We start from the raw sequence: 12,160 nt of genomic DNA, 5'->3' as shown, positions 1-12,160 counted from the left end.
ATATCATATATATTTATATATTATATATATCTATAATATCTAATCAGGCTTCAGACCTCGGTTTGGTCAGTGTGGAGTTTCTCTCCACGTGTTTTTCTCCCATAATCCAAAAAAACATGCAAGTTGATTTTTTTTTTTTGGTTTATTAGTGACTCTGGTGAATTGTCCCAAATTAGGCTCTGGTCCCACCATGACCCTAATGACGATAATAAATAAAATAAAAAATATGACCTATTGGAGTTATATCATCACAGCAAGAGGCTCGACGATATCTGTGGCCCTCCCTCTCTCTCCTTTTCCCCCTCTCTTTTCTTCCCTTCGACCAGGTCGGAGTAAATCCTTAAAATGAAATTTAAACTCTCCGTCTGTCTTCAGTTGATCTTCTGTACACGAGCTTCAATAATCTTTTGTTTAATCTGTTGAGCTGATTTATTATGAATGCATCATGATCTCTGTTATTAGAAATCTATTAACCTGTCTGATGTAAACTGTAATGATGGTATAGTGTGTTTATTATCCTGCTTTATCATTATACTGTCATTATTATATCAGCACTATATCCTTTTCCTTTGTGTTGCTAACAGACTCGACTCTTATCATATCCTCACATACATGAACTGTTTAATGTCACCTGGACGTCTTTTAATTACGTCACATCATTTCACCAAAAAAATAAATAAATAAATAAAAATATGACCTATTGGAGTAATATCATCACAGCAAGAGGCTCGACCGATATCTGTGGCAGTCTCGGCCGATAGCAGCATCACTAAGGGATCAGGACCAACCTCGGACATTTTTAAATGTGTCTGCCTCCAGAACCAGACTCTGAACACGCATTTATAAATAATACTTGATATGTCGGATTCAAACCTCGGTCTCAGATTCGGCTCTACTCAAAAGTTTGTGTACAGTAGTGCCAGGTAACAGTCCTCTTTATTACACACCAGCAGTGTGATCATGTTTCATACACTCATACATAATACACAATGTATTCAGACCTTTGTTTGTTTGTTTGTTTGTTTGTTTGTTTGTTTGTTGTTGGTGACCGCAGTCAGACTTGAGAAACAAGAAGAAAGCTCGCAGGATGGGGAAGAAGAGCAAAGCAGCGCAGCTGGTGAGCAAGTCGCGCTACAAGTCCGCTTTCAAGTTACTCTGGTCCGCCAAAGGCGCCCGGAAGCCCATGATGGAGTTCTGGCGCAAACAGCTGAAACAGGAGGTGAGGACAGACTGACGCCTCGAGTCAGTCAGGACGAACATATCCTGCTGAACGGCTTCATGACTTGTGTTTTCATAATGTAATGAAGTGCTACGATGTGTTGGTGTAGATGAAAATGCTGATGCGTCAGACGGACAATCCCTTCCATCAGAAGGTGTCGAGCACGAAGCCGCTGTCGTCCTTTCCCTGGCGGCGCTGTCTGAACTGGGCCCAGGACAAAGCTCCACTCGTCACCACCTGCCTCACCTCGCTGTTCCCAGACATCAACGCCCTCTCCAAGAGCAGCCAGTAAGTCTGAGTCAGCACACGGGATTGTGGGAAGAGTGTCACGAGTCTGCGGATCTAAATCTGACGGATTTAACTTGGCGACCTGATGAATGTCTGTTTTTGTTTGTGTAGCAGCCAGATGTCGGAGGAGCAGGCTCAGATGCTGCTGGAGCGCCGGGCTGTGGTAGCGCTCTCCATCCCGCTCTTCACCAGGAACATCTGGAAGAACAACTTCCTGCAGGCCGCTCTCGGAGCAGAGCTCCGCTTGCAAGGCTGCACTTCCTCCGCTATTGACGCCCTCAACACTATGGGACTGTGTCAGAACAAAGACACCGTCAGGTTACTGCTGCTCAGGCTCCAAAATGGCAAGGCTCCTGTGAGTATCAGAATCGCTGGTGCTGAACTAACCTGCTCCACAAAGTATAATCAAGTCGTAGACAAAGCAACAGCAAATACAGATGGAACAAACCTCCAAAGCAAAGGAAGTATACAGGTTGTACTCAGTGAAGAGGTCGATAATGCTCATTTGTTCCATTTTTATCCTTAAATGTTTAGTTAAAAACAACTCAAAATGTCTAGCCCAGGTCCTAATCCATATATGCACTGTGTGAAGAAAAATAACTGAGTCCTCAGTTCCAGGATTGAACCTATTTCTGCACTTATGTTCAGCGCTCTGCACATGACAGAGAGAGGGGAAGAGAAGGTGGAAGGTGGACCAATGTGCACAAAGAGCGCTGCTTTGTTACTTACCCTGCCCAAACCTGCAATATTTTCTAACAAGTCAACCCTTTTTTGAATGTTGCACCCCAAACAAACATCCTGTCCGTAGTCCTGTCTCCTCAATGAACAGAAAATAATAATCAAAGATCCACCTTTAGTTCGCCAGCATCTCATCTTAGACACAGGAAAAAAAGGTTGCTGACGAACATTCTTTGGTCTACCTGCAAGTCTTGGCTAGAAAATATTGCAGATTTGGGTGGATTAAGTGACAAAGCAGAGCCCAGAGTAAGTTATTAAAAACTTACTGAAACTTTCCACCTTTCTCTCTGTCGTTCACTCTCACATGCAGGTCTTTAAGTTTTTACCTCGACACCGGTAAAGATAGATCTGAGAATACCAAAGTTGCCTCTAACTCATTTAATTTACTGTCTGTGTGAAATTGTTGTTTCAGTCTTATTAGGGGCACGAGATCTTTAATAATCTTGTTCTCTGTCCCCGTCAGCTAACCCAGAACGGACAGAGGATGAGCTTTAAACAAGAGCTGCTTGGAGAACCCATATCAGACGTGGAGGAAGAGGAGGAGGAGGAGGAGGAAGAAGAAGTCGAAGAGGAGGAAGATGAGGAGGAGGACGATGATGACGAGGAAATGGACGGGGAGGAAGACGAGGAGGGGGAATGGGACGGGGAGGAAGACGAGGAGGAGGAGGAAGTGGACAAGGAGGAGGAGGAAGTGGACAAGGAGGAAGATGAGGAGCAGGAGGAAGTGGACAAGGAGGAGGAGGAAGTGGACAAGGAGGAAGATGAGGAGGAGGAGGAAGTGGCCAAGGAGGAAGTGGAAGAGCAGGAGGAGGAAATGGAGATGGCTGTACAGGAAGAAGTGGAAGTGGAGAATCAAGTATCAGATGAAAAGGAAGAGAACGAAAAGAAGAAGAGGAAGAAGGCGAAAAAGCAGAGAAGTAGGAGGTCGAGTAGAAAACGAAAGGTGCAGGAGAGTGAGGAGGAGGAGGAGGAGGAAGAAGAAGAGGAAGATGACGACGACGAAGGGTCGGGGCAGAAGAAGAGACGGGTGGTGGTGGTGAGGCTCGGCCTGCTGAAGGGACACTCAGAAGTCGGACGATCCGACCTCTCGGCGCCGTAAGGCTCTGTAGGCTCCGCCCAATAACTCAACAAGCCCCACCTCCAATCAGTGAGCAGGACAGAGGTCCCGCCCTCTTCTGTGAGAGGTGTCGAACTAATTGGCATTCTGGGAATTGTAGGTCTGTCACTGTGGAGGGAAAATTAACAAGAGCTTTACTTTTACATTTTCATCTATGTGTCGTTAAAAACACGAACGTGCTCCACTAACAACAGAACACCCAGGACCTGATTAATCACACGACGAAATCAAATCTGAAAAACATTTGTGGGACAGCATTACGTAATTTGGTACTACTTATAGGGACATATGATGGAGTACTAGGTCCACTTGTAGAAATTGATAAATAGTCTTGTAATAGTTTGAGAAAAGTCAATTTTTATAATCGCCTCAATTTAACATGAAAAAAAGTTAAGTAGTAGATCAGACTGGCATCCAGCCATGGAAATATGTACTTCCTAAGATACTGAGGGCTATTCTTTGTAAACTTTACACTTTACAGTTAAATGTCCAGTTTGTAGGACGGCATCTGTTGATCGTGTTCCCCACCTTGTCCTTCCTTTGTGTGTGTCTCTGTGAGAAAATACAGCTACTGTAGAAACGTGGCGTGTCCGTTGATGCAAAAGAATTATTTACAGTAACCACAATCATAATTTTTAGGTGATTATATACTAGTAAAAACATAACTGTATATTTTTTATCATATTCTGCCATAAGCCTCACACATTAGTTCTTTTTAAACGGTCTTTACTCTTCTCTCAGACAGAATATTTCCCTTTACTAGTACCAAATTATCTGTTGTATTCATTTATTTTCTTTGTTGATGTTTGGCCTTCAGAAGGGAAAAACACGACTCATGGACTGCACGGTTCATAATGAAAAGTTATAGATGAGTGAGCCTCTTCTTTTTTTGTTTTTTTTATGTTTATTGTTATGACTGTGGTCATGTTTGTTTGTAGTTTGTAGTCCATGAAGATGGAAGTCATCAGTAATTCTGATCGGAGTTGAAATTTCTTCATCGAATGTGACTGCAGCTTCAGGGTTTGATTCGTCCGACAAACAAAGGAACAAAAAAAACAGTTATATTTTTCTTTAAATCACTCTGGATGTTGACCATGTTTCTGTTTAGAGGCTGAAGCTGTGCGATTGTTTTAAACGGTTTACGCAAGCACAAAAAAAGGACCTGGAACGTCTTTGCTTTGTTTTTGTTTTGTTTTTTCTTGGTTTCGGTGAACAGAGCAGAATCATACAGAGTTCATGACAACAACTCAAGGTGATTGTATGATTACAGAGTCGTGGTCATGTTGAGGATAAAAAACAACAACCTGTAAATAATTATAACCATTAAATAACCATTAAAACAGACTTTGACTGGTGCGGTCTATATACTTGGTTTTCATTTGGGGAGAGTCTGAACATCAGTTTTCTTGGCTCAAACACGACTTGGAGCTTCAACTGAAGGCTGTGCAGGAGTCATGACACGAACACGGCGTTAAAAACAAACACAAATCTTCAATAGTTGCAATCATGTAGCAACATACATCCACCCACTCATTTGTTCACACCAAACACTCGACCTTCATGGCAAATTTCAGCCTCCTCGGGTGAAAACTGTGATCACCAAAGAGTGGAGAAATTTACGACAGCCGACCGACCAACAGAGCGATCTGCACAGCTGTCGGTCACAGCAAAGAATCTGACTTTTTCTTTGTAATGCCTTATTTTAGAGTCGGAAATGTCCGAATGATTTCCTAACAATGTCAAAGGACTGATGATGTAATGTGGTGCTAGTTATAGTTCAAATGGAGACAGTGTTTCATTGGTGCACTTGAAACTGGTGCAGCTCAGTCACATGAGTGAAATCTGTTTGTTGTTTTTTGCTATAATTAGTACCAGATTACATCGTTAATTCCAGGAAATCATCCATGAAACGAAGGTTTAAATGATCCGATTCACTGAATAATTCAACCGTCTGTAAAAGCTCAGCTGAACGCTTCTCTCCCGCTTGGAAAACGATCAGTTTCTGAACCAGGAGTTTGATTTGTAGCGAGGGCTTGTTCTTTGAGTTCCTCCAAAAGATTCTTGAGGAAATAATTTTTGTGTTTGAGTCGAGGAGGACTGCGACAGATCCGAAGCAGATCGTCAGATCATCCTCATGGTTCCTGTAAAAGTTTTCCAATAAAAATGTTTCTGCTGCTTCTGCTCCGGACAGTTAATCCTGTAGATGGGTTAGTCTATGTATTCAGGGTCGAGTTACTCTTACTCAGGAAGAACTTCATCGTCCTGCCAACAAAGGTTCAGGGATAGTTTGAGGAACACAACAATGAGTTCAAGGTGTTGATCTCCAGATCACAATCCAATCGAGCATCCAATCCATGGAGGTCCTACCTCAACACTTGAAGGATCTGTAGCACCACAGTAAACAACTCTGCTACATCTGACTGTGACATCTACAAACCAACATTTCCTGCTAAGAACAGGAAGTAAACAGGGCAGATCAGGACACAAATGACAGTGTGAAGGGCTGAGAGGTTTTTATTTCTGTAACAGAATCATCATTTACAGCAAGAGAAACATCCACAGAGCTGCTGCAGCTACAATAAATATTCCAGACCTTCCACTCGGCCGGATCATTCTTCTTCTTCTTCGCGGTTGCATTTAGAGAGACGAACCCGAATAAGTGCGAGGAATTAAGTTATATAACATCTCTCGGTGGTTAGAGGAGCAGGAGTTTATTAACAGCAAAACTACAGAGAGCAAAAGTTTGAATTCAGTCTGCGAGTCTAAATTTGAGAGCACACGAAAACTTTTCCTAAAATCTCTGTTTTCCAGATGTTTCATCGGATTGAACACGTAGTTATGGTTAATGTTTTTTATTAAACAAAATTAAAAAAAAGGGTTTGGCATCTGTGTCGAATAAATATCTTAAATACAACGCAGTCTAAAGTTAGAAAAGTTTCCTAATTTTCTTCATCTGGAGGAGTGAACTCTGCAGACTGATCAAATACTGACAGTTTTGTTGTTAGCAAACATCCTCACAAACACAGAAAAGCCTACAGTATAGAGCAACTTTTATTTTGAAAGAGGGGGAGGAGGAGGTGGAGAGAGAGCAGCCAAGAGTCGCACACAGAGTTCGTTCAAGTTTATGACCGATTAACGGAGTTGCCCGAACCCTGTGTGCCCCACCACCGCTCTGGCTGCTGATGTACAGCTGTGCGTTTCATTGACCAACATCTGGTTGGAAACATTAATCTGGAGTATTATATATATATATTTTTTAAAAAGGACCCATTTGGCTCGATGTACAAATGTTTATCCAGACAATGTTCCCACCATCTGTGGGGGTGGGTTAGGTGGGTTTGTCCTGTGTGTTCGTGTCTCAGACGTTCAGGGTCTTTTTCACAGAGAAGATGATGTCTTTAATCTGCGGCACACTGTTGTCCTCCAGGATTTTGGCGTAGGGCATGGGGATGTCGACGCCGGTCACCCGGGTAGCTGGAGCGTCCAGGTAGTTGAAGGCGGGACCTGAAAACACACACAGGAGGGTTAAGGCACAAATCGAAGGATCTGAAACCTGCACACCATGATGCACCGCATTTTTACCGGGTACGAGCCGTTTCAATAATCACCACATCCTCTGATCTATAATCATTCGGCATTAAGCTACCGGCGTGGTTTAATATGAGGCGTGTAGATGCTGCTGAAAGAAGAGCAACATTTCTAACTGGAAAACATGTTTTTCATTCTTCTCCTGACTAACTGGTTGAAGTTTGTCTGTGACAGATGGCTCATTCATTTTCCAAACAAGCTGCGAGGAACATTAAGTCACGACAGTGCGTCTGAATGACACGCCGACAGCTGCACCTCCAGTCAACAGTCTGTCGAACGCCTCTCGAAGTTTGCAAGCAACAGCCCCCTGATTACACCACCTGGTGCAGTGGAGAACACAGCCTCACCTTGCCCCCATCACCCTGTGTGACTCCCCGACTGACAGTGTTTCCTGTCAGAGGATGAACTTCCTGCAGCAGCTGAAGAAGTTTTATCTGCCAAAGACGACAATGGTGCACGTCTACATCTCCATCACTGACTTCTTTGAGACACTGCCTTCCAACAGGAGGCCCCCTCTGAAACTGATTTTCACCCCCATTGTCTTGGTGACATGACAAACCTACTTGGCAATAAACTGATTTCTGATTCCGATGACAAAAAGCACCATCAAGCTGAAGCAGCAGCGTCACATACTGAGGTCAGCCGTTACCTTCCATGATCCTGGCGCAGATCTCAGCTCCGACCCCAAACTGAGGCCAGCCGCCCTCCACCGTCACCAGGTGGTTGGTCTTCATCACGCTGGTCTCGATACACTCCACATCCAAAGGACGGATGGTCCGCAGGTTGATCACCTGACACAAAGACAGACGGGAAGAAGATGAAAACACCACAGAGGACAGGCTGTCTGTGTCGGATAACACAGCGGGTGTGTTTGTTCCTCTACCTCACACTCGATTCCCTCCTTGGCGAGCACGACGGCGGCATCAAGGCAGTGACTGACGTACCGAGAGTGAGTGACCAAAGTGACGTGAGTTCCTGAAAGAAGACGACGAACAGGAATTACAGCCCCTGCTGATCAACATCAACTTCGTTACACTTCATGCTGAAACTACAGTCGGGTGCAGTACCCGTGTGAGTCTCACCTTGTCTCTCGACCTTCGCTTTGCCGATGGGAATGGTGAAGTCTTTGGACTGTGACTCCTCCGACATCTCAAAGGGAACGCCGTACATCAGCTCGTTCTCCAGGAAAACCACTGCAACACACACACACAGCAGTCTAAGTGTAAATGTCTCTAAGAAGCATTCAATGCTTTCTCAAAGATTAGGAGGTATTTTGAGTCACAGTCCCCATCGTCTTTGTGTTGTCTCACCAGGGTTGTCATCTCTGATGGCTGATTTCAGAAGACCTTTAGCATCTTCTGAACTCCAGGGACTTAAAACCTTCAGACCTGGACAGTGACCGTACCTGCAGACACGTTACTGACATCAGTACGACTGACACAAACGTCACCACTTCAACTACTATTCCCGCAAAGTATTAATAACAGCACCAGGTGTAAGTGAACGCACCATGCGGCGAAGCACTGCGAGTGCTGTGCGGCTACGCCTGCCGATGCTCCGTTGGGTCCTCTGAAGACGATGGGCACCGACTGCAGACCGGCGGACATGTAGTAGGTCTTTGCCGCAGAGTTGATGACCTGGTCGATGGCTTGCATGGAGAAGTTGAAGGTCATGAACTCACAGATGGGTCTCAGTCCAGCCTGTGGAGGACAGCAGTTCAACATTATTGTATAATCTTTGAAGCAGAGTTTCTGAAGGGTGTTATGTCGTCTTCATAACTTGTGTGTGTTTTGTATGACAACAGCCTCAATGCTCCGTTCTCAGGTTTCATATCCCACCACGAGCGTTTTGCCCTCAAGACTTTGTTAACTTGCTTCTGAAAAACTGCCGTGCTTCACAAACATTGTCTAGAACGAATGTGCGAACAGCTTCAGCGGCCGTGTCAAGGCTGTTTCATCTGTCCCAGAAGTCCATCCCAGTCTAAATATATCCGGCAGGGTATCGCCACAGGGAGGTGTCACAGAAAAAACTAATGCACACTCTCCCTCTCTTTAAGAAGCAGGAAACATCTCTGGTGTGGCACGATGAGTCAGCACGTAGTTTGACGATGACGTTCATGAAGCTAACAGACAAAGCCTGCAGTATATCCCCATATCTCAGACATGGCGTCATGATGACACCTTATTAACAGTGTGATGATGCTGTTGTGTTCGATCGATGTGATGAAAACAAAACTCACCATGGCGGATCCGACTGCAATGCCAGCAAAGCCCATCTGAACCAGAGAGACAAGAGACAGATCAGTCACATATTCTGATCGCAGAGCTGACACTGTGTACGACACGCTGGAGATTGTTGGAGCGTCTCACCTCTGTGATCGGAGTATCAATGATGCGTTTGTCTCCGTACTTCTTCCACAGACCCCTGCTCACCTACACACACACAGAATTAGGTCAAGCACCACACCACACCGAGGCTGAACTAATGAAGCATTCAAAAAGTGAGCAGTGAATCCAAAACACTGCCCGTCCCGCTTTATGTTTGTCTAATCTTTAATTCAGCATCATCTCTACAGCCGCCGCGACATGCTTATGTCCTGGTTTCATACTATCACTGTGCCAATTCGACATATACTGTTGAATTGCAATTTAATATTCTGATTTATGGCGATCTTCTCTGTCTTTCTGAGTTGTATTCCAGCTATATATTGTATAAAAGTAGTAAATGAAATGGCTACATTTTGCTGTTCCTGCTCATCAGCAGTGTCTCCAGTGGTGGCTGTATTTTTAAAACCCACTGGAAATTTTAAGCTTTGACCCTTTGAGGTTCCTGTAGTTGGTCAGTGTGCCTGTAAGTACGAGCACACATCGTTTGATGTCCTATATCTGGTCTAATCACGGGCTACTCACTAAGCTCGATTGGTCACAAACTGAGTCTTGAGTCTTCTCACCTTGTAGGCTCCGTCGTACTGGGCCACCTCCTCGCCCAACAGGAAGACGCGCTCGTCCCTCTCCAGCTCCTCGTCCATCGCCTGGTTCAGGGCATCGCGGACTGTCACCTGACAGGAACAACAGCCGCACAGGCGTCAGCACGGACCCTCTTTGACACGAGGTAAAGCAATGCAACAACTCTGCTATAAATTATAGAAGTTTATGACGTCTTTGTCCAAAAACTAGAGATTCAGTTTACAATGATACAAAACAATGACAAAAGAAACTTCTCAGCATCATGGACAATAACTCATCCGCTACGCGACCTCCTGCTCGAAGAACAGAGCAGTTTCAGTCGGAGAATCCTGCAGCCTCTCTTTAAAAAGTCGTTCCTACCAACTGCTACTACTCTGTATAATAACTCCTCTGTGCACAGATTTGCACAAGTTTATTGTCGCCAAATATTTGACCTCATGCCTGTGTATACTGTGCTGCTGCAACAAAAGAATTTAAAGAACCTCTGCTGCATGCTGTGACTTTCATTCATTTCATTCATTTACAGCCTAATTTAAATTGTACACAGTCCTTTATCCCCATCTGTAGTTATTTATCACATTTTTATTTCTACAGTCACTTTATATATTTTTTTATATAGTTTTTGTGTAGATGTTTAGCACGGGTTATCTCCTTAGCACAGTTATATATTTATCTTCTATGCACATTTTTAAATCCTATGCAAATGTTTAATTTTGCTACAAATGTTTAATTTCTCTGCACGTATTTAAACTTAGATCTACCTCAGGTTAATTCTAATGCAGTGGTTCTTAACCTGGGTTCGATCGAACCCTAGGGGTTCGGTGAGTCGGTCTCAGGGGTTCGGTGGAATTTTTTATACCATTTGTTACAACATATCTTTGTGAGCAATCGTTTTTCGAGGATGCTGGACATAAAAACTAAGAAAAGGAACAGACTTTGCTGTGAAAATGACATGAGACTGGCACTTGCCAAGGTGAAGCCACGCATATCTGAACTGGTCTCTCAAAGGCAACAGCAGAAGTCACACTGAGGTAAGTTGTTGTGAGTTCATGCACTGTGTTGGTTTTGTTATTCGAACAAGGTGATGTTAATGCACGGTTCATTTTGTGCACCAGTAAAAAAAAAAATCATATTTTATTTTTTAATAAAGAAGGGTTCGGTACCTCCAACAAGGTTAAGAACCACTGATCTACAGTATGTTTAATGTATGTTTGCATGCTGCTACTGGATGCTTGAATTGGATCAATAAAGTATCTATCTATCTACTATCTATCTAGCGATCTATCTATCTATCATCTCTATCTATCTACTATCTCACGCTCTCTCACACACACACACACCACGTGGTTTTACATGGTGTTCTAATGCATAAATTAGAAGACAGCTGAAACAGGGTCAACTCAAAAACAGAAGGTGACTCAGGTTTGACTAACTAAATAAATAAATAAATAAATAAATGAATCAGGTCTGACATGATGTGACATCCCATGAAATCAGAAGGTGACACCTCGTCCCACTGTCAGCTGCTCTCTGTGGTTATAACAACATTACAAACACACAGATAACGTCCAGTTAACGTTCAGATAACGTTCAGATAACGTTCAGATGGAGTTCAGGTTAGCCTGCTAGCTGCTAACTGACCTGCACAGCGGCCGGGACGCTGCTGTGAATCTCCCGCCGCCGCAGAGCCGACACGGCATTCTGTGGAAACACACAAAGAAGCCGTGAGTGATTTCAAACCGTCCATCAAACGCTGAGTGAGGACACAACGTGAAGATCTGTGAATAAGTCTCCATACTCTGCCCGTGCGGAGAAAGCACCTCAGGGACGCCGCCATGTTCAACCTGTCCTCTGCCGGAGAGAAGGCGGGAACTCTAACCCGAGGTCAGGAGATTTCGACCAATCACAGCCGGAGTTTGTGAGTCGGATGGGACGCGTCATCAGATAGAGCCAATCACAGCGCTTCAGGCGAGACGGAGGCGGGAGATGAGGAAAAAAAAACGGAAGTCCAAAACCCAAGGACACCGAGCGGGAGCGGCGCTGTCATCCGGTATGGAAGACCAAGAGTGCCACGAGGAAAATAAATATGAACCACCACACCTCAAATAGTCATTTTTAATATTTTTATTTTGAAAAGACTCTTATTTTGTAAATAGCCCCTCCCCTCTCTCCTCCCTCAGGCAGGCTTGAGGTTGCCAAGCAACCAGGACCAACTGCCGGCCCTAATCAGCAGAGCAGTTACTG

At 44.2% G+C, this 12,160-nt stretch overlaps 1 protein-coding gene across 1 annotated transcript; it reads right to left on the bottom strand.

Annotated features, from left to right (window-relative positions):
- Positions 1-5,850: 5,850 nt before the first annotated feature.
- On the bottom strand, positions 5,851-11,849 carry pdhb (pyruvate dehydrogenase E1 subunit beta). Its single transcript, XM_019268275.2, has 11 exons — positions 11,715-11,849; positions 11,558-11,617; positions 9,901-10,008; positions 9,320-9,382; positions 9,190-9,225; positions 8,460-8,650; positions 8,261-8,355; positions 8,033-8,143; positions 7,834-7,925; positions 7,600-7,741; positions 5,851-6,866 (listed from the first exon to the last, which is right to left on the bottom strand). Exons 1-11 carry the CDS (start codon positions 11,751-11,753, stop codon positions 6,721-6,723), a joined length of 1,083 nt encoding a protein of 360 aa, XP_019123820.1. The 5' UTR covers positions 11,754-11,849; the 3' UTR covers positions 5,851-6,720.
- Between the last annotated feature and the right edge of the window lie 311 nt (positions 11,850-12,160).

The sequence above is a fragment of the Larimichthys crocea genome, chromosome VI, assembly GCF_000972845.2.
Source record: "Larimichthys crocea isolate SSNF chromosome VI, L_crocea_2.0, whole genome shotgun sequence".
NCBI classification, from domain to species: Eukaryota; Metazoa; Chordata; class Actinopteri; family Sciaenidae; genus Larimichthys; species Larimichthys crocea.
Note: the sequence above shows the minus strand (reverse complement) of the source record. Positions and strands in the feature narration are given on the sequence as shown.

Bases quoted from the DNA above. Each gene is read 5' to 3' on its own strand.
- pdhb (XM_019268275.2), bottom strand. From the start codon at position 11,753: ATGGCGGCGTCCCTGAGGTGCTTTCTCCGCACGGGCAGA. The intron at 8,356-8,459 runs GTGCGTTCACTT...ACGTGTCTGCAG, and splicing joins TCGCAGTGCTTCGCCGCATG to GTACGGTCACTGTCCAGGTC. The intron at 6,867-7,599 runs GTAACGGCTGAC...GTGTGTTTTCAG, and splicing joins CTGCGCCAGGATCATGGAAG to GTCCCGCCTTCAACTACCTG.